This window comes from Enoplosus armatus, chromosome 20, assembly GCF_043641665.1.
Source record: "Enoplosus armatus isolate fEnoArm2 chromosome 20, fEnoArm2.hap1, whole genome shotgun sequence".
Classification (NCBI taxonomy): Eukaryota; Metazoa; Chordata; class Actinopteri; order Centrarchiformes; family Enoplosidae; genus Enoplosus; species Enoplosus armatus.
The window spans coordinates 2,240,167-2,266,783 of NC_092199.1; the positions used below are offsets into that span (position 1 = coordinate 2,240,167).

The 26,617-nt window shown below is 42.2% G+C and overlaps 1 protein-coding gene across 1 annotated transcript in view; it reads right to left on the reverse strand.

Annotated features, from left to right (window-relative positions):
- The window catches only part of srcin1b (SRC kinase signaling inhibitor 1b), a 41,383-nt gene extending 24,861 nt beyond the window's left edge, over positions 1 to 16,522 (reverse strand). Inside the window, 2 exon segments of the mRNA XM_070927163.1 lie at positions 7,580 to 7,606; positions 16,238 to 16,522. Of these exon segments, the coding sequence (XP_070783264.1) occupies positions 7,580 to 7,606; positions 16,238 to 16,522 (312 nt within the window).
- Between the last annotated feature and the right edge of the window lie 10,095 nt (positions 16,523 to 26,617).

Genomic DNA, 26,617 nt, shown 5'->3' on the forward strand with positions numbered 1-26,617 from the left:
GTTTGTGAGGACATTATGACTTTACTGTCTCAGGTTTAGCTGTTAACATCTGGCAGCTGCTGGAGGACGGACACATCATGTGGAGGCTGCGGAGTCTGAAATGAGGAGTGGAGGCAATAAAACCAGAATACAAACACAATTAAAGTCTGAAATGACTAATTAGTCCATTAATAAAAAATGTATCCGCGACCGATTTGATCATCGAGGAATCATTAAGTAATCAAACATCTGTATCTGCTTCTCTAACTGGGTTTTTCTTTGTCTGTATTTTATGACATTTTACAAACTGATGAATTCCGCAGCTGAAAAAACACACCGAACATTGTTTGATCAGCCTGATAGTTGATATTTGGTATTATGGGTTAAAAATAGGAACTAAACTGATCATGTTTTACAAGTTTGCTACAGAAAATGACACATTACTTCTGTAAAACATAGTTAAATACAACTACTTTTCATCTGCTCCACAGTGTACACCCACACAAACCCTCCAAATCCCATTTAAGTCTATTTGGCTTTCTGTTATTGGATTCTTACACAGTAACAGTTTGTTCATGAGAGGTTTATCTGAAGGTTTGACCTCTCTGGGGTCGAACTGACCCCAAATATCAGTAACAGGATAACATACTGCACGTCTCTTGTCATTGAATGACTTTTATAAAAGGAATAAATTGAATGTGTACAGGTTAATGAATAGCGCATCTAACTTTACAGAGAGGGTGTAGATTAACAGTAGAACCATCTTCCATTATGACCTTACCTCTACTTCCAGCATTGTGTTAAAAACAGCTTCATCATCATCATCAGCTCCTCTCCTCCACACAGATGTTTACAGGCGTGTGTTTATATTCATCCACAGCTCTTTCTATTGCTGTTAGACCTTAAACCTGACGAGTCCTTTGCCGAGTGTCATAACTCCACCTTTAGAGCACCGACTGGCGGGTCAGACCAGATTTCCCACCAGCTAATACACAGGGTCTTGATTGATGAGGCAGCTGTGCACAGCTGTAACATGCCCCCCCACGCACAGCTGCCACACCCCCGAACTCTGAGATTTCATGGGTATTACTGTTGCATACCGTGGCATTCCTTTCCGGTGAGACTTCCCCAACAGTCAACAGACGAACTGTGCTGGTGAGATTCTGTGTCTCGTCAGACGAACCTGCATTTACAAAAGCAGCGCTCACAGAATGAGGCGACAGGCCGCACATCACAACACAACAGCCTGGGGGAGGAGAGGCAGGTGAAGGAGGAGAGGAGCTGCCCCATATAGCCACAGTCCTGTTCCATTCCCACGGAGCAGCTCCACAGGAGCAGCTGGGGTTAATTGCCTTGCTCAAGGGCACTTGTTTTTAAGTGGGAGGAGGGAACCTCTTGTTCACTTCCCTGCCCAGATATTCCCTGCTGAACTAGTGAGTCTGGGCTGATCAGAGGTTTTATACACTTTGTGCAGTGACTGGAGTCTGGGTTTGACCTTGACATCTCCAGACAGGATGTGAGTGACCCGAGTGACCTCCTGATTTTTACTGTTTGTAAAATAAACTCCCCAGTGAGCCACACACGTCTCCAGCTTACGCACAGCTTTCATTCTGTTTTGTCTCTATATTACTTCAGATATTCAGCCTACAGTAAAAGATAATTGCCTTTTCATCCTGTTATTGCTTTCCACCAAGTTCAGCCTTATTAATGCGCAGCCTGCTAAGCAAACCTTGCAGTCTTGGCAGATGGCAGTGAAGTGTCAATAAGTGATTCTGGCCACGTGCCTCAGCACTGTGCCAGTCGGCAAGCCAGTCGGGGAACACTGCAGCAGTCTCCTAAGCCTTTCAGCGGTGGAAAACACTCCCGCTATTCTCTGGGTCAGATTGGGGAATAGCGTTTTTCCACCGAGCATCATATCAACAGCCAAACAGCACGAGGGCAACAAAAGCATTTGTCTGAATGGGTTAGCGTTGAGCTAGCTCTCTGGGACAAATGTGGCAGGGGTAGTCTGGGGATGCCTCTCTGTATAGAGAATGCCCCGGTCACGTTCTGTGTACGAGACATGAGAAACACAGATGAACGCCTTGCAAAGAGTCCGGGCTCCCTTTAAAAACAACAACCTGCTAATGTTTGCAGATGACTCTTTTCATTATCGTAACATCTTGTTTAGGATTGCTTGTTTAGCATGATGCTAATGCACATGATCCCAAAAAAAACGCAAACAGATTTGTCAACAGGTATGCAGTGATAGTGCTCCTAAGTTGGTGTTTTTCCAGTGAGCATGAATTTTTGGTAACAACCGATGACTTTAAAGGTCATTTAAATTTAAAGGCGATATTCAGTATTTTTGTTATCGTCAACAAATCCCACGAGAAGACCAAAATCGTCGTTTCTGTCCCTCTTTCTGACTTCCGTATCCTGTCTGTGGCACTCAGCCCCAAGGCCACTGGCTCCTACATATATCTTTAAAAAAGATCACGAAATATTATATATATATTAAAAAGGCAAAAGTAACTATCCTAAATACTTGTGGGAGACAAGTATCAGCTGCTGATTAGTTGCTCTAGCAAGTATTTTCAGTATCAGGACGTATGTGTGATTGACTTAAGCAAATTAAAGTGTCCGTGTTCATCAGGAACATGTCACTCAGCTCAACAGTGTGGTTCAGCGACCTTGTTATCCAGCCAGCCCCTTCCTTCTACAGTATAATGCTGGAGGAACATAGTGAGTGTGCAGGAGCTGCAGGTGTTGAGATAACATGATTGCCAAAGTTAGCGAGATACGCTAACTACCTTCCTCATTCCAAGTGGAGGAACAACAAGCTGTAAAGGGACAGACAGCTTAAAATGCCAATGGTAGAGAGCGACGTGGACTAGTTAAAAAATAAAAAACGTTCATAAGATATTTGATATTACGGAAGATGACAAAGAGGTCTCCTAGCAACGCCGTCTCTAAGCTGTCACTCCACCGTTGTCATGGGTAACACCCACCCAAGAGGCTCTAGACTCTGTCCAAAAGCCTTTGAAAGATAATAAAATATTATATAATGTTATTTACATTTTCCTCACACAAAAATAGAGGCGAGTTCAAATGTCTGTGTTTCTTTTAGATTCGCGGGAATTTGTCCATGAAAATGTATCCACCGCTGACGAGTCACCTTTCTGAATTTTGGCTGAGCAGAGTGAACTCTTGTCCTGGCTGTCGTATTGTAATATGTATGGTAATGAGGTGCAGTATAGTATTATGGTATGGTATTACAGAGCGCTCTGAGGACGCAGGAATGATATTTTTTTTAATGAACTATTTCCTCTGCTTTGTCTCTTTGGTTGCTTTAACAAGCAGAAAAGAATAATCCCACATGTTATAGGCTTCATGATAATTCCCTCGGAAATGAAGATGGCTGATGAATAATTGGAACAGTGGTGACAGTTTCAACAGGATCCTCTTTCCCTGCATGAGCACACAGTGTGGTACATTCCTCCAAATTCAACACTGAGGAGAAGAGAGAAGACAATAGGCTGTGATTAGTTTGGCCACTCCAGACAGAAAGACAAGAGCACAAGAGACGCAAAATGGAGCATTAATATTTGTATAAGTGAGGCTGAGAGCAATGAAAAGGAGAGAATTATGCAGCACTCTGCTCCATTGTGTTTCTGACAGTGTCAGTGGCAGCAGCAGCAGCAGCAGTCGCAGGCTGGTGTTCGAGTCCATGTTCACCCCTACAGACAAGCTGCCAATCCCCTCTGCCTGCTCTGTTTGAGGATGAGGGGGAGTCTTCAAATGTGCGTATAATATCTGCACACCATAATCACAGTTCCCATGACCACTGCAGATCCACGCGTGCATGGAAATGTGTGTGCTTGCTCTTAACGTAACATAATTGTTAGCTAATCTGTGGTGTGTTTTTGCAGTGGGAGTATCAGCCATGCTTGTGTGTGCATTTAGTGAGCTGGCAAACCAATGAGACATCAAAGGGGAGCAGTGGGGGACTATTAAACATATATACACCCTCACACACATGAGCACAGCAGTGCACTGCTGCAGGGGTTTCTATTGCATCAGAAGAGGAGGCGAGACTCCCCCGACTCCCTGAGAGGAAGAGGAGCGATAACCAATCCTGTATGAGCTGCAGACCAGCAACAAATAGGGGGAGATGGAAGGGAAAAAAAAGCCAGCATGTGTGTTTGTCAGCAGCTTAACAGACGAGGGGGAATGTACCAAGTGAGCTGCTGCTGTACATGACGAAGACGAAGATACGACACGAATCATAACATGGAGAGATTTTAAATGCAACAGATATACTGTCGTATTATATGATCTGTCACATCATGTTGAGTCAGTGTGAAAGGATAAAGCTGGTCTTATTCTAAACCTGTCAATACTCCCCGACTACAAACGATACACAAATATACAATTTCATTTATTATTTAAAGTCTCAGAGATTTCCTAAAACAGCTGCTCACTGTAGTTTTTATAAAACGTCACTCAAACAGGAGGAAGTAGTGCATTTGTTGGGGACTATTTTCAGCTGCTTAATCCACATTTTGCTTGTTGAAACTGGTTTTAAACCACTTTTCAAAACCTACTCATATAAAAACAATTTAAATATTTTTTGTACATTTAATGTACTTTATTAATTCAAAAGCATGGATTTTTATTGTTTTATTTGTGTTGTTTTATCCGATGTTTTCTACACTTTTACTGGAGTTGATTTGTGAAGCATGTTATAAGCTTGTTAAGAGAAGTGCTATATATAAACTACAGCGTGTGTGTGTGTTCATGGTATATCAGGCTTTGACACACTCACAATACTTGTTTACATTCACTGTTGTTTTTGGTCTTTTCATGGGATTTATTGAAAAATACAGAATATCAGCCTCACATTTCAAGAGAACGGACTGTAAAATATCTGTAAAATATTTATGTTTCGTTTGCTTCTAAAACACCAGATTTTCTATTGTTCCATTTCAGAAAATCCTTCTGCAGAGTTTATATTCGCTGGATCAGCGATAGGTATGCAAAGAGCCTTTCACAATATCAAGTCATTTTATGGTTAAGATGCTGTAAGCTGCAGTAAGTGCTTAGGTTAGCATATGCATAGCAGTACAATCTCCCTCAGGCGACACTGAAGTGAGGGTCAAAAGGGTTTGTTCAATGAGCATAATGTATTCACTCCGAGGTGGAACTAATAACGCATTATAGCCTTTTGCTCTTTACAGAGTCTGGAGTTACTTTGCACAGAATCACAGCCATGTTTTATTTTCTCTCCAACAAACCAGTTCAAATGCGTCCTTTGTTGCATTTTTTCTATTTTGTTAGCTTTGAAATTTAAAGGGTTGATTCTCCTGAATAACAAAAACACATTTTCTTTCTTTCCTCTGGTGTTATCCAGCTCGTTTTGATATTATTTGCTCAATTGTTGAGATACTTTACCCCAATACAATGGAGGTTTATGTGTGATGCTCACAGTGTCAAAAAACTTCAGCAGCAACATGTCTTTCCACAGACAGTCTCAATAATCCACAGAACAGACTGTCAACCATTTATCTGGAGACTATTTCTAAAAAGTAGTTCCAACGAAATCTCAAAATCCGAGAAGAACGAGGACATTACATCTAAATATTTCTGCATGGCTGGAAACCACTAAGGGTTAGTTTTCCTTTTTTATAATTTGGGTGAACTGACCCTTTAAGCATAATCACATGAACACACAGGACAACAAACGCACAGCAAACATAGGGTCATATATACATAAGTAATTGGTAGGACTACATTCTCACTTTTAACAATCCACTCCAGATATGGATCATCGTTTTCACATAAAGGGAGTCAAGTTCCTCAGTTTGGACTTGAAGCCAGATGGTAGAGCTACAGCAGCAGCTACAAACTAACAGGAGAGCGAGCATGAAGCTGGCAGTGACTGATCACTGACCACTAATGGCTCCACTTTCAGATTAACTTGTGCATTTCACATTTCACACTATTTACATCCCAGCCTTGCCAGTGCTTGGAAAAATGTCTGCCTCCGACTGAAAATGAGGTTTCATTTCGATGGTAGCATTCAATGTGGGAACACTTTCAGAGGCAACCGAGTGGTGCAGAAATCCTGGAGGCAAACCATGTGTTTGTAACAGCGTGGGCTTAAATTTGGCTCATGATTTTTGCTTCATGCCAACTAATCCCATCTCTCATATTTTCTGTCACTAGGTAAAGTTAACGCTGTAATACAGTACAGATTACATTACTGTTACCTTAAGAAATAAGAGGGCTTGAATAATCTCTCACCACCGACACACACAGCACTTTCACAGATGTCTCCATTACTACACCTGGGACTGCTCTCCTTCAGCTAATCAAATAATAACCCAGCTGTAACTGCCTCGAGGGCTGAGAGCAGTCAAACTTGCAAGAGAGGCACATTAAGTGCAACTTTACACTTATTCTGTGCTGGACTTGTAATAAAAAGTGCATGCAGCACAGCAGGCACATGCAGCATTGGGGGGAATGAATCGATGTCTTAAGTTATCACAAATCATCCTCAGGGCGGTTATTGAGATATTTCACTCAAAACCACAAATGTCAACCACATGGTGGCGCTTAAGGACACCAATCATTATGATTCATCCTCTGGGGGCCATGAATGTCTGCGCAGAATGTTGCGCCAATCAATCAAGTATATTTTGTGATATTTCACAGGATAAGTGAAAATTTGATCTGCTGGTGGTGCTAAAGGAAAAGTCAGGGGGTCACCAAAGTCATTAGGCGTCATGAATGCCTGCACAACATTTCATGGAAACTCAATGGTGAGATGTGACTGACTGACCGGCAGGCTGGCCGGCCGAGCATGGCCAAAAACCTTTTACATACATTTACATATTATGCCAATTTAAGCCATTTTTCTGTTGATGTCTGGTCCCACCCACAAAGCTCTGATTGGCTTAGTATTGTTTTTACAACCTGAGGAAACAGCAGTCAATGAGCACAGTACAAGACCTATTTGAATCACTGTAAACATCACAGGTGTGGGCATCCATCCACAGGTCTGGAAACAGGCTATGATGGGCTCAGTTTGGTGGCTTTATAGACGGAGAAATTTGGAAGCAGGAGCAGAAATCTGAGCTCAAACCAGCTGCTTTCCGGCAAAACTAGACCACACATTGTACTTCACACAGCCTCCTCTTGCAGGAAAATTGGCCCATTTTGTTTGATAATTACAATACCAATGCCATGACTAGCTACAATCATTAGAATAGTGGCTGTACCCAGTTATAAGTGACAAAAATCAAACATGCATGTCCCAATTCAAACACAGCACTTATGAGACTGAGGGAGGGTTTTTTCCTGCCTGCCACCAACAAATCTCCATTTCTAGACCAGAATTCAGTCCACTTGCTGACACAGAAATGCCACAGCATGCAGTACAAGAGAGAGTTAAAAGAGTTAAACACAAAAGTGTGTGCCAACATGTGACCAACACTAAATGCAATGGAGAGAAGGCAAGCAGGCATGCAAAGACGCAATGGAAAGTTATCCTATTAGAGACAAATCCACACAGAGGGACAGATTTACGCTGAAACACAAACACAATATTGGCACTGACCTTGAAGCTCCAGTAGTTTGGTTGTTGCTAGGGGGGAAAGAAAAACAAAGAGCAAAGGAGACAGAAAAGGGACAGGGAGGGTGAAAGAGGGGGAGAAGGATTGAGTGTGAGACATTTTCTCATGTGTTAAGCTGCAAAACACTAAACTACAAAAGACCCAAGCAGAAGAAACGTCTGCTTAGAACCAGAACTGAGAGGAGACGCTTCGTCACTCAGTTCCCATGTAAAGATATGCAAGTGATACCACAAAGTGTGACTAATAAAGTTGAAGAGGTTTGATGGTACATTATCTTCATGCAGTGAGTGCGGTACGCCCCAAAATGTCTTCACCACTTTGCTTAAAATGACCACAAACTGTGGCAAAGCTTGAGCAAATCAATCAATAAAAAGACAATTTTTTGTACATTAGTGTTGGTGAGAAAATGATGGGCTAATTATTGTGATGATAGCCAGATTCATTTACGTTGTCCTTCATTGCCATCATAATAGGACTTTAATTGCTTGTAATTGCTTCTCAGCAATTAATCAAATGTTTACAGTGACTTCACACACACTAATGATGTGGGCCCTGGGAGCTCCTAAATTCTAGCCTCACTCTCCGTGGATGCAGAGTTGGCTGGCGTGGACCCAGGAGCAGGATTAAAGCAGTGCACCGACACTGGATTAAGAAGCTGCCATTTTCACTTCATCTGGGAAGAAGCCAACAGTCGAGTCGACGTCCTTCTGATTCTTTAAGATGCAGCGGCTGAAGCTGTTTGTGTGACCTTCGGTTGATGCCCAATAATCAATATGTTCATCCGCTAATGTACACTTTCAACATACACTATCCATGTACTTGTGCACTTCTGTTCTGGGGCTGGTTTTCATGTTTGTTTCTAAGCAACGGCCCTTCCCCTCAATACACCAATCACAGCTAAGTATAAACTCTGACAACTTCGGACAACCCCGCTCATCTTTCTGCTCTAATTCCTCGCTTGCCGAGTGCCAACACATTAAAGAATTAGGAAAACAACAAGACCAGCAATGTGTTGGTCCGTCTCTCAATATTTTCGGACTCCTCCACCATGTCTGCAGCTCTCAAGTCCATTTGTTCCAACTGAAGACGTATATCTGCAGCAGAAAGCTGATCCGGCTCCACTGAGATGATGGAGCTTCTCCTTTTTCCGCTGCGAATGCTTTTGCATAAATTATTCGCCCAGTTATGTAGTTATCTGCATCAATTATCAATTATCTGCTCATAAATTCTTGTGTTGTGAATAAACCCTGAAGCAGCACCCTGAAGCACTTTTGACACATTCTCTAATTTCCGGAAACTATCAATTATTGCCTGATGCTTATGATCGGTCAATGAAGGGAAATCTTTTTCTTTTCGTTTATTTTTGTGGGCATCGTTGCCTTCATCGGACAGCCTGAGTGAAGAGGCTGACAGGAAACGGGGACCTCAACCCCATCCAACACCTTCGTGATGAACTGGATCACGGACTGTGAACCAGACCTTATCACCCAACATCAGTGCTGGGCCACACTAATGCTCTTGAAAGGGAGCAAATCCCTGCAGCAGGTTCAACATCTGGTGGAGCGACTGAAACCAGAGGAGCGATTCTTTCATTTCCCCCTGAATGAAAGATATCTTGTGTAAAACCTAATAGAGCAACACTACTTCCTGAACCATTTCCACTCATTATCTTGGACAGATGAGTGTTAAATGTTTTGAATCAGAAACGGGTCTAAACACAAGGTCTTTGCATTCTTCAATTAAGAGTCTTTTTTAAAGTCCTGACACATAAGAGAAAGAAAAAGGTAGAAAAGAGACAGAGACAGACTGGATGGCTGCACTCCAGGAGAAGTGACCTTGTGTGACCTAGTCAAGGCTGCTTTATACTGGTATCAGATATTTAACACATTTAGAGAATTGTGAAACTTTGGCAGAGATATCCAATGATTTAGTTTATTTTCTAAAAAGTAAAAGCTCAGTTTAGTCATCAGCTTCAATTAAGCGGCAGTCTTGAGTCCATTTGGTTGAGCAGCAGGAACAGACTGAAGAAGAGCAAAGCTAAACTACAAAACTAGCTCGCTATTGACTAACAATAATATCCTTCTTTACAGAGAAAAGTCTGTATTTATTCAACCTCAAAAGAAGAGAAGCAACAGTGATCTTAAAACCCATCAATTAATCACACACGATGGCACAGAATTAGCTTCTGGGCGAGAATGTGATGTTTGGAGCTGGCTGCTCTTATTAGTGCCAAGATGTCTGCTTCTCTCCACAATAAAGTTTGACTCAAATGTTTTCAGAGACGTCATTAAAAGGAACAAACAAGGAAGCACCACCATGTTGCAGCAGAGAACTAAGAAGCGTCAGTCGCTCATGTTTTGACAGATGAGTTTAAGTTGTCTAACTACTTTGTCTGTAGTTGTACTTGTACTCGTCCCCCATATTCAAACATACTCATCACATTTACAGGGGATCATTCAACTTCAGCTAAACGACATTTAAAATATGAAACTCAACATGTTGAGAGAATAAATCTGTCGTGTTTGGTATTTGTGAGCCACCTTTTCATTCTCAGCGCCTCTCCCGTTGTCTACAAATCTACAAATGACAAAACAAACGATTTGCAACAATTTCAGTTCAAGTGAGAGTGTGCAGATCTGACGCTGCTGCATCACTGCATTCATTCAAATACTGACTTGCACTTCTGAGTAACTTAATGTTGTCTGAGAGTCTAAATTCCATTACATACGCTGCGAGAGCTTTGGAGAAGACAAATTCCCTTAATAATCAAACGAAGGTGTAGGTGGAACTTATTTTATGTTTGAGCAGCTGCTCTGGGAGCTGCCTGGATTCTGGAGAATATTTTCTGAAATCTCAGCTGCAACTTCTTGAGTGAAGAAAGGCACATAGAAGAAACGGGGTTTGGGAAAGAAAGACCAACAGGCCTGTGGGCTGCTGTGACCCAGATTTCAGAGCTCTGTGCGGTTCGTAGGCCTCTGCCCGAGCCCAGTGACCAAAACAGCCCGGTCATACCTGATCTGATGCCACCCAGACTCAGTCAGCTGCAGCTGCACTGCAACCAAACAAAACAATTAAGCTTCTGTTTTCCAATTTAATCAACATTTAAAGTCTGCAAGGCCAGATTCTGCATCCCAAATGATCCTTTTTTAGCTTTTCTGTCCCTAATTCCTCCTTTTTTCAAATGTTGCAGGATAGTCGGGTTGACATTTAGTAAACATTTCCATTTCAGTTTCGTGAATCTATTGGACATATATCAGACATTTAAGTTTCCAGAAGGTCTATGACCCACTGTCTCCATGTTTTCCTATAATCTGTATGAACTTAAAACATGTCCACATGGATGAACTTGAACAAGCATAAAGGAAGAATCTCTTTACGCTCTTTATAAATTAAATTAAGATAAAAAATTAAGCGTTCAGCCTCAAAAGTGCAGTTCAGTCATTATTACCAAAGAAAAGTTTTATATCATTTTACTACATTAACAGCGTCTATCAGACCATCGTGCTACATTAACTAGAATATTCAGCCATACTTCAACTCACACTTTTCTTTTACATTTCTTTGTGGGAGGTTTTGTTACTTCTGACTGCAGAAACGACACGGCCTTCGTATACGAGGTGGCATACCTGCACCGTGTGACTGCTCTCCAGTCAGCAAAGAGCACTGAAGCTGAACTCCAGGAAAACAAAAGGACTGATTATCTGCTCTGAACAGGACTAAACGGTCATTATCAAAACTGTCAACAGCGTAAAATACGGTATAATGGCAAACTTTGCTTCTCCACGTTAATGTTGATACGTTTTTTAAGAAATGTTTTTATTGTTTCTGCTCAAACAACTTCATACATCTGATGTGAGCCAGAAAATTCTACTAGAAGTCTATAAATCTCAGGATTACTGCATGCATGGTACAGTAACCTGAACAATAAACACGGGAGCACCCTGGTGAGGGTCGTCAATGTGGCCATTAAAGCGATCAGAAGGCTCCTGGGGAACAGAGGAAGACTCTGTATCCTTCACATCTGCTGTGGTAGGTGATGCAGGACGCCTCTGGCTACAAAGAACATTTATAAGACATTAAAAAGTCATTTATCCCAGAGAGAAACTGGCTTGCTCAATTCTGAGAGACTCCATTTTAATGCTTTCTTCTGGAGATTCTGGATGTTTGCAGAACTAACATGCATCAAGACTAATGAATGAACATCTTGTCCTACCTTCACATGAAATTAATAACTCTTCTTGGCAGACTGATCATTTGCCTTCACGTAATCAAACATGCAATCAATAAACCCCTACTTTACTTTCTATCTCTGCAAAAGAATAATAAAGCTGTCAGGGATAATATCTCCAGATACAACCTCTGTAACCTCCAGCCGACTTGTTTCCAACTTTGACGCACTTTCATGCGGCGGCTTCATAATTACGAGTTGGCAACTGGGAAATAGGTGTTAATATTATCACCCTTCTCGCAGGTGCTTGTCAGAATAATTGTGACAGAAACAAACAGCTGATAATTGTCAAGTCAAGCACCCATTGTGTTGTAATCCCTAACATATCTTTACCACTCACACAGAGCTGCGTGCCGTGTAATCACCCACTCGCTCCGTTTATTCACCTTAAATTGGAAAGGCAAAAATCTACCGCCAAGTCACTCCACAAATAATTTAATGCACCAACAAGCGGACATTTTTTGGAACATAAAACCTGTCTCATCTCACACAAACAGGCCCCCTATGCACCGTGATTCAGTGATTACTGCCTGCAATATTTCTCAATCACTTGAGCTGAAATCCCAAGACGCTCATACGCACAGAGACAGACAGAGCTTAGAGAGACGACGGGGGGGAGAGACAGAAGAGGAAAAGAGAAAACGGCAAGAGAGGGATGAGCAGAGAGACATGCGAGCCTGACCTGCATGCCAAGTAGCCATTTTTGTACCCACCCTCTTTTTTTCCCCCCTCACTCACAGTCCGCCTTGCTTCCTCTCCAGCCCAAACACACACACACACACACACACACACACACAACAACACATGTGCACTCACTCGTACACTAATGCACACATTTCTTTTGTTTTTCTTCTCCAGCACACACGCATTCACATAACATACATGAACACACATCACTGCGGCAGCACAGACACACCTGGCCAACACCTGCCTGCCTCAGAACAAGTGGACCCTCCCCTAAAAACACACACACACACACACACACACACACACACACACTTACTCACACACTCACACCGAACAGACAGGGAGGAGAAGATGAGTTGTGTGCTCGTCAGGTCTACCTGTCTTTACATTTACTACGCACACACATGCATTAAGAAGATGCAGACACACACACACACACCTGCACATCACTCCATCATCATTCATGCAACAACAGAAGCGTCACACAGCGTCATCGCAGCACCACAGAGGAACGCTGAAATGTCTCAGCTGAGGATGCTAGGACGGGGTTAGAGAGAGTTACCGTTGCTGCTACTTAATGAGCACGTCGGCCGCCTGGTGCATCCTCCCGCTCCACACGCCTCCCTCTTCCTCCTCCCCCCTCTCCATTTTTTTTTCACTGCAGCTCTGTGTCTTTCCCGCGCCCTGAGGATCCGCCAGAGTCCCCCTCGCTGGTACCCGTAGTAGCGCCTAAGAGGCAGTTAGCATCTCTTCCTGTCCCTCCTCCTCCTCCTCCTCCTGTCCTGTGCTCTCTCTCTCTGTCTTCCTCTGTCTGTCACTCTCTCTCGCCCCTCGTCCCTGCTGACAAACGATGAAAAAATAAAAACCCTCCCTCCTTCCTTCACTGTCTCTCCTCCTGTCGCTCGTTCTCTCTCCTGCTGCTGTTGCCTCTCACTCAGTACAGCGTGTGCCTCCCTCCAAAGCCCAGGCATTGCCAACCATATGATATCACTCAGTTGCCTTATATGGGAAACGGTGGGTTGCCATGACGACAGCAGACTCCACCTGTTTCTCCATCTCTCCCTCACACTCTCTCTCTCTCTCTCTCTCTCTCTCTCTCTCTCTGTGTCTCAGTCCTTTTCATCAGGAGATAGATGGTGTGGTTTCGGTAAATAGACATAGCACATGAAAGAGCAAAGAGTGGGTGGAGAGGAAGGAGGAGCTGGACGAGTGAGACAGGAGCAGACGGAGACATGATGGACAGGAGCTGACAGAGGTTTGTAGGGAGGAATAAGACGGGATAGAGAGAGTAGTTCCAACATTCAGGGAAACACACTTCTTTGCTTTTCTTACTGAGAGTGAGGTGAGAAGTTTGATATCAAACTCACGTCTGTGTGTTCAGGACGTGGTTAGCCTAGCTTAGCATAAGGACTGGAGGCAACTGTTAGCCTGGCGCTATGCTAAGTGAAGAAATACGCCTATTAACACCACTACAGCTCATTAATTAACAGGTTGTGTCTCATTTGTTTAACGTCATTCATTTTATTTAAATGTGATAACAAAACACTGCTGCACCTTTATAGCAAATGTTTATACAACAAACACAAACATTACATCTTAGTTAAACCAACAGCAGGGGGCGTTACTAGTCAGCTAGTAGCCATACAGCTGATCAGCTAATGCAAGCGCGACTTCAGCGCTCTCTCTGAACTAACGAACTAACCAGTCAACCATCAGAGGTTAAAACCAAAACCTCACAACACGACACTGGAGATATTACACAGGAAATGATTCCAACACGTGACTCGTTTTGACGTTTCTTTTCATGTACAATTCAAACAGATGAGATACAACTTCCAGGTGTTCCTTCACTTTCCTTAGTTCCTGCCGCTTTCCCCTGCCTCCAGTCTTTATGCTAAGCTAGGCTAAACACGACCTGACTCCAGCTGCATAATCAACACACAGACATGAGATCATCTCAGTCTGGAAAAGAGAGCAAATGAGCACATTTCCCCAAATGTTGAACTTTCCCTTTAAGCACTGAAAAGCTGCAGCAGGTGACTCTGTTTTCACCATCTGTCTCAGGTATCGAGTCAGAGCAGGAGACGACGGATGGCAGACGGGTAAGAGATGTGATGAGTTTAACATTTCACATTCTGACATTTTCTCACCGTCTCACTTAAATCCTTTTCTCCATATTCTATTGCCGACTCTTTCAGACGATAACCACTTAAAAAGTGGCCATTACTGACCCAGAAGCTGGTCATAAAAATGCCTCCAGTGTGTGTGTGTGTGTGTGTGTGTGTGTGTGTGTGCGTCTAAAGCCCCAGAGGCCTCTCGCCACATAATGCGCTCGTGTGGGTTTCTGAGCCAACCGATGTGCTGCTATTATCTCGCAGGAAGAAAATGTTCACATGCGGCGAGCACTCAGAGAGCTCGTAGCTCCCCCCAGGTTGCACTCTCCTCTGTCTGTCACTGTATGTATTTGAACGCAGATCCAGATTTCTACACAATAACAATCTTGGAAGATGTATTTTTACGATTCCTTCATCGGAAGACAAGAAAAAAACACTGTTAAGATGAAAAAATCCCAGGTACTCACTATAACTAACTAAATGTCTTTGACATCTGTTGATACGTTTTTGATATTTCCTGCTAACAATAGTTGCTTCCTTTAAAAGCACATTTCTGAAACTGTGCATGTTTTCACCAACTACCTTTATGCAAATCTATTAGCGTGACAGGATTACATCACATTTCACTGCTGCTTCCCACCTAAGATACAATTGTATTTTTAAAATAATTATTGTCATTTTATATTGCAATATTGATGTACATTGTCAAGTCAATTTAAAACATTTTTGAATGGATGAAATAACCACAACAAATCAAAAATCTGACATATTCAGTGACGTTGGTTTGGCCCAAATGTGTTCCTATTTAGATAGAGATAGATATTTTAGAAACTGGTACTGTAATGTGCATTCTAAAAATCTGCTTCCTTCACACTTCGTATGCTATCAGATCTTCTTATTTTCTGACAACTTTGCGACCGGTCCCATCAGACAAGACTTTTTTGCAATATTTCAACTTTTTTTCCCTGTAATTTCTGGCATTTCCACTCTTTATAGGTATACTAAAAATGTGCATATTCTTACGGGTTATATCAAAAATGGAGACAGATGGATGGAAACGTGTGAACATTTATAAAAAATTGGCGTAAAAAGAATTGGATAGAAATATATCTACAGATATTAAAATGTTCCATGAAACAGGTTGATGAAGCTCATCTCTTAATCATGAAACAACCCGACAGAAACACTGGGAATATACCAGTATTAACCGGGCATGATGAGACCAAGTTTGACCCGATACTTTCAGTTTAGGTCCTTTGATATTTTTTCATGGTATTTTCTGTTGGTCTCCACAAAAGGACTGTGAATTGTATTTCCTGACTCTCTGTAAAACGTCTTTGTGCCTAATAAACAATAACATAAGACATGATAAAGGTTTGGTGCGGGAGAGTCCTGCATGTCTACTGGTCCTCAGGGGGATTCTAGGAAATAGCGATAACCTTTTTATCTTTATGGAAATGAGTTAAGTCAATGTTGCTTATTATATGACAAGACCATCACAGATGCAGTTATAACAGCACCCATGTTAGCATGGTGAAACATGAAAGCATTCCTTTGTTATTTTGTTTGTTGATGTCACTTAATTAGGTGTACGACGTGTGCTGTGAAGCTACCTGTCGTCCGGGAGCAGCGGAGCCCTGCGACAGGCTGCCTGGGCTGTTGGAGTACTTGTTTTTCTGGAGGTCCATGAGGGCGTCCCGCTGGCGTTCGATGTCGGCTTTGTGGATGCTGTTCAGGGCCTCCAGACTCTTGGCGGCCACGGAGTTGTGCCGGCGGTCCAGCGAGGAGGACGTGAACCCCCCGTTGGTGTTGTCGGGGAACCGCCGGGCCCCGCGGCCACCACCGGCGGCCAGGGTGTGGTAATCCCGCGGGAACTCGGCATCACCGGCAGAGATCATGGGACCCTTTCTCTTCTCTCGGCCTGCAGAGTGGGGGTGCAGGGGGGGGGGTTTAAAGAGATGAGAGAAGGGGGGGGTTGAAAGTGAAGGAGTGAGCAGTGAGACAACTTTTAATGTTTTAGGTGACGCCATTATATCATATGATGAAATGGTAAAATATTGGCATTTATAAAATGTTTCTGACATTAAAGTTCAGCCAATTTTTGAACCGATATAAACCGATTTCCTACTTTCAGGTAGCCAGTGGTTCATTTTGGGATTAAAATTCATCTGCAGAGACTTAAATCAACACAATGAATGAATCTGAAGCTCAGTTTAGACAAAACAATCAATGCAAAAACATTGAAATAACAAATGTTTTTTAAAAGTGGGGATGCCACATATGACAACACATTTCATTAAAATACCACTGACTAGAAACTAATAGTAAAAAGAGGAAGGATCTATGGGAGAAGGACTTTTTATAAGAGAGGTTTAAAAGAATGACTAAACATTCTCAGTTAATCCAAAATATAATGCATTAAGACAGTTGCTGTTCAACAGTCTTATACCTGCAACAACCTAATTCACATTATTCCTAATCTGACTATAAATTCTAACATGTTGGAGCGTCCTTGAATGCACCTCCAAGCTGTGGAAACAGTTTCTGTGTGCAGCTGCTGCACCCCACAACAAATTAACATAACTAATGAAAGTCAAATCCACAAATGGTCCACTGTGATTGGTTACCCGCATCAGTAGATTTCAAGTCTCAATGAAATAAACAGAAGCGACGGCGGCCTGAAAGCTGGAGAACAGTCACAACAACGTGAAGAACGTGTGTTGTACGGTCAACAGGAAGGAGCAGGGTTAACCACGTGTTGTAGTGCTTTAAATTGCTCATGGTTTGTGCTAATATCACAGCACACCTCAAAGCACACACAGTAGTTAAGAGGTTAGACCTTGAGGCGTGTCAAGTGAGCAGCAGCGAGTGTTAATGTGAGGACTAACAACACACACGTGCTGATTTTGTCCTTTAGCAGCCTGCACAGTATATTAATGTCTAGAAGAAACACTGTTTTCTCTGTTTGTCTCTTGTTTCTCCCTGAACATGAACACACAGTCCTATTGTTCTGATACACAAACACACACACACACACACACACACACACACACACATACACACACACATAACAACACAAACACACCTCTAGCAATACAGCCCTTGTGAAAACAGCTGCAACATCTGTCTATTCCAACAACTGCAACTGTCCTGGGAACCCCGAGGCAAGAAGAAAGCTGTTGCGCAGCAGCGTCCCCTGCTATCATCTGACAGCAGAAGTGTCTCACATTTGTGTCAGAATCAGTCAAGGAGAAGTGACATAAATGGAAATGATGTCTTCTTGTGCGGGGACAGGTTTGGTGCCCTCTTGTGACCAGTGATGCATAAAGCACTGCACACTTGGTGGAGGAGATCAGTTACAGTTAAAGTGTTCCGTTTATAATAAAATAATAATGAACACGTTTAGTTTGTTTATTTTGCAGAAAGAAAGACATAACAATGGACAGTGATGTGCAGAGAGGACACAAGAGGATAAAACAGGCCTTGTTATATACCTCTGCATACTGTATATATTACAAAACAATACTCACTGTGTCAGAAGTACTGTAGGGTGTATACAGAGGACATACATGACATAACGAGATTGTAAAATAGGCTCCATGGTCTGATGTGGTGTTCTCAGGTCGTATTTGCAACTTGAGATATTTATTAGTAGGACGAGTGACCCGATCAGGACCAGCACTTTTGACTTGTACTGTATTCACTAAAGCCAGCAACAGCAACTAGAGATTAAGAGACAAAACCAGAAAAGGAACAAACCGGACAACAAACGTAAAAGGACAATAGTAAATGTAAAGTATGTCCAATGTCTAGAAATGAGAACACATTTAGATGTTTCAGTCAAATGTGCAGCTTCAATCTGATGAGAGGTTTATCTTGAGTTTACATCAGGGACACTTTCCTGACTGTAAACTGTAACCAGAGTGGAACTGATGCATCTTGATACACAAACAGTTTCGCAGAGGCTGCGTACAACAAGCTTCTTACTTGTTCCCGTTTCTGTAGGTTGTTTTTGTTTTTATATACGAAACATAAATGACATAACCTGTAGAGTTAGAGTCTCTGTACATTGTTGATCTGTGCTATAAGTTCCTCTTATTTGCCTGCTGGGGAACAAAAGGTGCACTGAAGCAAGACCTTAAACTTCATTGGCTTGCAGTTCAGAAACTAAGTGACGAAGCTTGACATTCAGTGACAGCAACTGATTCCCCCATGAGGTAGAAGTCGCAGTATACATTATATTTTTACTCTAAACATATCAAAGCCAGCATTCTGCCAGATATATTGAATTATCTAGAGAGAAACTTGAATTGCATGTTATACATAAAAATCATGTTTATTAATTAAAAGCAAGAGCATATGTTTGGTTTCAGACGTGAAGGGGACACAGTGAAATCCTCGACCATGAGTGGAGCATCGTTCTGCCGAGTACACCCTTGATTAAGAGAGTTTCATTGAGCTTAGGTTCTCGTAATGTATAAAAATGCAGCGGCATGAATAACAGTCATTTTCATTCATTCCTGAGAAGCTGAAGTGTTACTCCTCCGGGGATTCAGCCTAACAACAGCAGTATTTGTAGCTGTAAATTGTCTAGAAGGAAGTGCTTGAGTTGGTCCCAGTTGTGAATCCTCCAATAGGAGCGCAGCAGCATGCCGGTGTGTATCCATGGAAAGGGAAAAAAGTGTTATAAAACAGAAGGGGGGGGGAGACAGAGGGAACATCTAGACAAGAGCTTGTCACTTTAATTTATGTGAAGCCTTGAGCAAACCCCCACCATGTGAGGGGGGGGTTGTATGTGGGACAAAGAGATGCTATATTTTACCACAAGAAGCTCTGCTGGTCATCTGCTGCAATACCTGCAGGAATTTACTGCACAGCTCCTCTTAAAAACAACAGTGATGCTGCAAGAACATCTCTCCGACTTTTTAACTGGACTCACGCAGAGCAGTCATGTGATCCAAATGTGTAATTTATATTCACAGATATACATACAATCACAGCTGGGAGTTGCCCAGTACAACCAGTGCTCACTTACTGCCTAATGACGTCCTACTCACTGGTATTTGTTGGCAACTCTATATTAAATGGATCCTCTGTAATTTGGTACCACTAATTGAGACAAAAATATATTCTGAGAAATATATTATATAATATATATATAAAATGGAGACTATACATAAATATATAGTCTACATTTTACCTGTATTTAGTGCCAAATCTCATAATTATTTCCAGGAAACTTTGTAGGAAGTTACTGACAACCCGTAAAACAAAGCGTTACCTGTCCCAGGTGGGTTTTTTTTTTAAATGGGACTCCTTTTCTGACTGGTTTCACAGCTGTGGCTCGAGTGTACAGATGTTTCCTATAAGGACTTTAACGGTTGATTATGATGTATGTACAAAACTTTGCCATCTTCTTTAGATCACAGATTTAAATGGTATCACTTTTCAAAACAATAGACATTTTCAATTTCTCTGTTAGTTTTACTTGCGTGTTTATTTCTCTTTAACTTATTGTATTCATTATGTTCTGGCCTGTAGTGTCTAGTCTAATCTATTGTGTGTATCCGACTAGAGGCAAACACTGTACACATAAAGCCCAGACCAGCACATGTTACTTAAATCATGGCATTACTCATCCATGTGTAAAACCGGCTCCAGCTCTGAACTCTACCATGTCATTATTGCTCCTGGTGGTAGTTAATGGGCTGCCACCTCCTCCCAGCTTGCTCCTGGCACCACCTCTGTTATTATGGTTCTGCTAACAGCTAACAGCTAACAGCTAACAGCACTACAAGTACCGCTGATGAATTGCCCTTTAATTGTCGTATTTTACTCACATTGTTGAATATTTAACTGCGATGTTGTCGCCATCGGGAAGATATTTCCGCTTCACTCACATGCATGTTGGCTCTTTTATACATTAATACTGCGCTGCAAACGTGTAAAAGCCCACAAGGAAGAATATTACCATACTTGTGAGGGCTATCTTGTAATTATATTCACATTTTAACAAGGAAACCTAAACTGAGGCTCAATTAGCTTGACCTTAACGTACCAAAGCCTGTACCAAAATCCTTAATTTTTAAACCTCATTCATTTTACTTGTGCGATTTAATATTTCAAACACAGAATAAAATGTGTGTGTGTCCCTCTCACAGGCGCACACACACACACACACAGACACACACACACACACACACACAATAAAAGGTGTCATGCTGGCCTGTCCACATGATTCATTATTCTGTGTTCATTATAGTTGAGGGGAGACTAAAAACCAAGTGAGTGATTGTCATTGTGCCACTGATACCATATTTCAGCTGTCCAGGACACATTCCAAAAGGCTGCTCAAGGCCACGTCCAAACATTTCTCATTACAAGGCTGTAAGTGTGTGTGAGTGTGAGTGTGTGTGTGTGTGTGTGTGTGTGTGTGTGTGTGTGTGTGTGTGTGTGTGTGTGCTGGTAGTACAACCTTGGCCACTGATGGCCAGGGTCTGACAGAGGCCATTTGTTAGTTTTATGGTTTCATCGGGCTAAGGTCTAATTATTAGTACTCCAAATTATTTTCTCCCTGTTTCTGTTGGAGTACACCAGCTGATGACTGTGTATACACGCTACATGTATGACACTGCACTGTATATATTGTCCTGTCTATAGTGGTGCTTAAATTAACCAGAGACAGAAGCTGCAGTCCAATGTTACAACACATGAACATGGCGAATCAAGAAGCATCTGCTGCAGGGCTGCTAAGATACATTCATGTGAATTTACTGTATTTAGTGCTGAAACAATGTTGATGAATTGATCAATCAATCAACAGCTATTTTTTATAGCCAATTAAAGTCACGTATGAAGAAAAGAATGCAAAACATTTGCAGATTCCAGCTTTATAATGTGAGCATTTTTGGGTTCTGTTGTCCGGACCAAAGCAGTTTGAAGACGTCCTGTTGGGCACCGGGAACTTGTGATGGTTCTCTATTTTCTGACATCTTATTGACAAAATGATTTATCGAGTAACATCCTTTGTTGCATGTCATACCCCCGTCTCTCTCCCTCTGTCTCCTGTCTCTGCCTCTCCACTCAAGCTGTCCAATAAAAGGCAAAACATGCCAAAAAAAAGAATCTTAACAAAATAATAATAATTGTGCTGTTGACTCATAGTAAGCCGTCTTGACAGTGCTGACCTTTACGAGAACAGAGAGTTTAAAATGGAGGAACCTATTGTAGCTTATTAGCTGTGTTACACCATCCACTTTTATTAACGCCTCAGTCAGAGCCGCTCAACAAAAGAGGAACTGGTTGTAGACAGTTATGGTACTGTGGTCGATGGTACAAATATTTGTTTGGAATAAACTGAAATTATTGTACCATTAGCGACAGGATTGTTAGGTTTGGGAGCTTTTTTCCCTTGTAATTAATTTTTTAAATGAAAAAATGTTAAATCCGGAGAAAACGGAGTTAACAGCACCGTGCAGAGAAAACAGCTGGCGTAGATTTTGTGACTAACTAGCGTTAGCATGTTCCCAGCTAGCTAGCACATTAGCGATTAGCTTGCAGTTGTTCACTAACAAGGCCTGTGAGTAGTCACCACGTCACCAAGCCTCTACTACAATTTGTTTTTTAACTCGTATACTGATAAGAGTATCTGTCTCAAAACTGTACATGTCACCCACAACTGCAGCACTCAGTCCTTTGTTAGCGTATTAACACCGTTAATATATTTCAATGACTTCCTCCCTGCCGTCCTCCTTTGACCACTTGTCCCTCGTCTCTCTGCCGTCTTTGCCACTGACTCATTAATATATTCATGTATTCATTTCTTCATAATCTCAATCATACTCAGAGTCCCAGCCGGTGGCATCCTTCCATCAGCTGCTGGTTCACTTCTAACTCGGTCTTTCTCTCTCCATCAGAAATCCTCTATTCATCAGAGACCATTAATTACGAAGGGAGGCACACTGTGGCAGGAATGAGTGAAAGAAAAAAAATGGTGCTCCTCCATCCACAAATTATAATATCCAGCTCTCCAGGGCACTTGAAAATTAAAATAAAACCCAAACAAGATCTGAACGCGAACGCCAAGCAGGCTATATTTGGAACAAGGTCTGCCTTTGCTGAATACAAAATTTCTCCAAACAGGGAGGCATTCAGGATCACAGTGAACCAGCGTGCAGCTATGCTTAAAAGAGGTGATGATTGCCTCGTATTTCTACTTCTACAATCACCTGTAATAAGAACAGACTGTGCCTTCCCTTTAGGTAGCATGTAGCTGTTCTGCTGAGTGGTACAGATTTATAATTGCAGTAATTATTAGCAGTAAAACCAGTAGTATTCCTGCTGAGTATGTACCATGTTGTACACTGATTTAACAACTTCAAGATGTAAAAGCCTCCATCGCTTTCTTTGACCTCCAGTTCAATTTTCACTTCTGAGAGAGCTTCATAATTCATTTACAGCCAGAAGATGAATAAAAAAAAGTTACTGGGTGACTTAAAATACCAGAGTGACTTTTCTAAAATATGTCCCGATACGAGAGCTAGTCCAAAAGCACAACCGCTCGTCACTCAGCTGCAGTGGAAACAGGCCTGAAGGACACTTGACATGTTGTCTCTGTAAAGCCTCGGGCAACGTGGCTCTGACTGATCCTGTGATGGGTACAGATCGAGGGGAGGAGAGAGAGAGAGACAGGTGAGACGTTTGGAAGAAGACAGAGCGAGACCGAAACCTGAATTATGACATTTTAAGAATTCGTCCCGTTGTGTGTCTGCATGCACATGAAGGGTTCTGGAGGTGGACGATACAACTACGTATACCATGAGGCGATACCACTAACAATCGTTGTCGAGTTATCTGCAGATTTTGACTGATCGATCTTTAATCTATAAAATATCAGGAAGTAGTGAAAAATGCCCGTCAGTTTCCTAAAGCTCAAAGCGACGTCATCAAAGATATTTGATTCTACAACACAGAAACATTTTTAATAGAAAAATGACATTAACAAATAATAGTTGCATATTATTCAGACTCTTTCAAGTACTACCACGCCCTGTGTGTGTGTGTGTGTGTGTGTGTGTGTGTGTGTGTGTGTGTGTGTGTGTGTGTGTGTGTGTGTGTGTGTGTGTGTCAGACAAACTGGTTAACCTCCACATAAACATCACTGCACCATGGAGACTTAATGTCCTCTCCTCTGCTGGGAAAGCATGCTCAGTTCATCTCTCTGCCCTCTTGTCTACATCAGCGTCTCTCTTCCTCTCTCCTCCCACGCCTCTACCCCCTCACCCCCCCGCCTTCCTCCCTTTTCTACCCACAAAGCATAATGTGTATACCGACCACCACTTCTTACGATGTCACATCATATGAATTTCAATACAGCGCTAATTATGGCATAAATATTCAACTTGGTAAAAAAGCTACGCCTGGAGCCGACATACATGCAGCATTAGCATGAATCACGAGGGAGTGATTGAGATGACAGAACGGTGTGAAGGCATGCTTGAATGTTTTAGCAAGAAATCTCTGTTCCTATGGGAGTGAACGACTCAATGACGACTCATACACGTTCAACAGTAAAATAACCTTCATCACAGTACTGAGGTTTTATATCATTTTCTACTTTCACATGAGTAAACCAGAGTGTTTGCAGTTTTTAAGGTTTCTAATCTTTGAAAGCTACTAACAACACTAAAGTATAAAGGAGGGAGAACAGAAGAGGCTTTAACTTGGAAGAAATATTCAGTTCAAACCCTGACAGTCTTTGGTAACAGCGTAGCTACACAAGTACAAGAAGAAACAACAGTATACAAGCACGACTTACATCTGAATTTAAGGCTAAAAGAGAGAGCCTTTAAAAGGGTAAATCCACCCAGGCTTAACTTGTTTATTTGCCAATTATCTCTGAACACAAAGCACAGCTGAGGCTTATTATTTCTGCAGGTGTTTCATCATAAACCAAAGTATTGGACACAGTGACATTTTGACCTGATAATGGCGCTCCATGAAAAGTAGGTGACCTCCAAAGGAATTCATCCTCTGCACCAGGTGTCTGTCTGCACCAAACTTCATGGCAATTTTTCAAAAATTAGCGGCGATATTTCAGTGTGGTTGCACTTTGACTGACTCCTCCAGGCAAAAACCTTGAACACCAAAATATAACCAGCTGCAGAACTGTGATGGACGAGCTAACCAAAGTGAACCTAACCTGAAGGGAGGCTCATTGTGGCCTTAGTCTGGACCATTGTGGTGCCCAACAGAATCAACCAACACTGCCTTCCCTGCTCAAAAACATATAAATGAATAGTAAACTTCTATTTATTACTTATTTTTAGGATTTCAACAGTTGAGCAGGGTGAGATTTTGAGAAGGAGAGTTTATCTGGGTTATGTCTACACTTTTAGCGCCGTTTTCCATTAATTATTATTTTTAGCGGCTTTTTATACAGTTAACGTCTAAGAATGTAATTCAGTCGTAGCTGCTAATGTTAACAAGCCTTCACAGATGTCGGCGGAGAGATATCGTCACACACAAGAGGTATATTTCTCTTCTGTGGTGGGAAATAACTGTATTTTATCAAGGCCACAACCACATACTGGCACGTCAGGAGTGGCTCAACGCTACCTACAACACAGGTACCCCTCTGTCTTAAAGCGTCAGACTCCATCTTTGCTGTCCGTTTGCCTTTACCGACTGCCAAAACATCACCAGCCTCTGTGGCAAGGAGAGTCACACTGAGTGGTCAGTCAATCGGTGTCTCAGCAGAAAATACAGAGCTATTTGTTCGTTTTTCAGAGTGTATTTAAATGCTGAGGACTGATGAACATGAAGACTGATGGCTTTAAGCCAGGTACATTTATAGCTCAAATAATCCCACGTGATGCGTCCGTGTGACATTTATCCACCGCTGATGCTGTTACACGGTCAGTAAACATTGACATTTATCTCTGTATCAACATTCGCCTCGCGCGCATGACGACACTTTCTTTTGGGTGTCATCTCTGAAAATGTGAGGCAGCCAGGTCACTCGTCACACTGAGAACAAACCACGCGGCAGATTTTCGAACATCACTGGGAGGAGATCGTACATCTGATGATCCATCTTCAAAGAGAATAATAATTTAGGACAGTCTGGGAAAAAAAAAAGAAAAGGACGTGCCTTCATGATGAGAAGTGGGGACAGCTGAGGCTCAATCTTCTTTCGCTTCACCCTCCACTCTGATCCTCCAACTGTCTCGCACTGGATCTATACTGCATGCTCAGTGAATTTGAGCCCTGCCTGCTACTCTTTTTTTTTTTTAAACTTCACACTCATATCGGCTCATCCTGGTCCAAGTATCAAGCTCCGGGACACTCGGTACATCAATATACCAACACTCAGGATGCGGTCCATCCCTGGTGCCATTAAAGTAGGATGAGAGGCTGCATGATTAGGATGTCAGATGAGGGGGGAGGGGTGTGCAGGTATGCGGCTGAGGTTATCAAGCAGCCACCTTCCATCACAGATGTATGATTGAATTCATCCCCTGATGCCTCTTTTCCTAGTTACACCACTAAATTGCTGCACCTACAGCAACACTCAGGCTCAGCCTTTCCACACCTCAACACAAAACCTGGTCTGAGGCCAGACATCAATTCCACTCAGAGAGGAAGTCCTGATAATTAGAAAGTGATATTTTTGGCTTGTCTGAGCGCAGGACACGTCCTGAAGGTGAGTAATTGGTATCATTGAGTGAACAGTGGGACAGGATGAGTCAGGGATCGAGATCTATTAGTGGCCACTAATCAGTGTCTCACAGTGGGCTCTGGGAGGCAGCCAGCTGGATCACTGCTGGCTCTGCTTTGTGCTGTGTCACAAAGCAAGGGAACAAATACTTGCAGTAATATTTACAGTATTACTGAATGTACTCTAGTATTATTGCAGGCAATCAGAATGCCGACAACAGCCAAGCAGCACAACGGTTAAATGTTTCCATAAAGACTTGTCTTAATGCAGACAA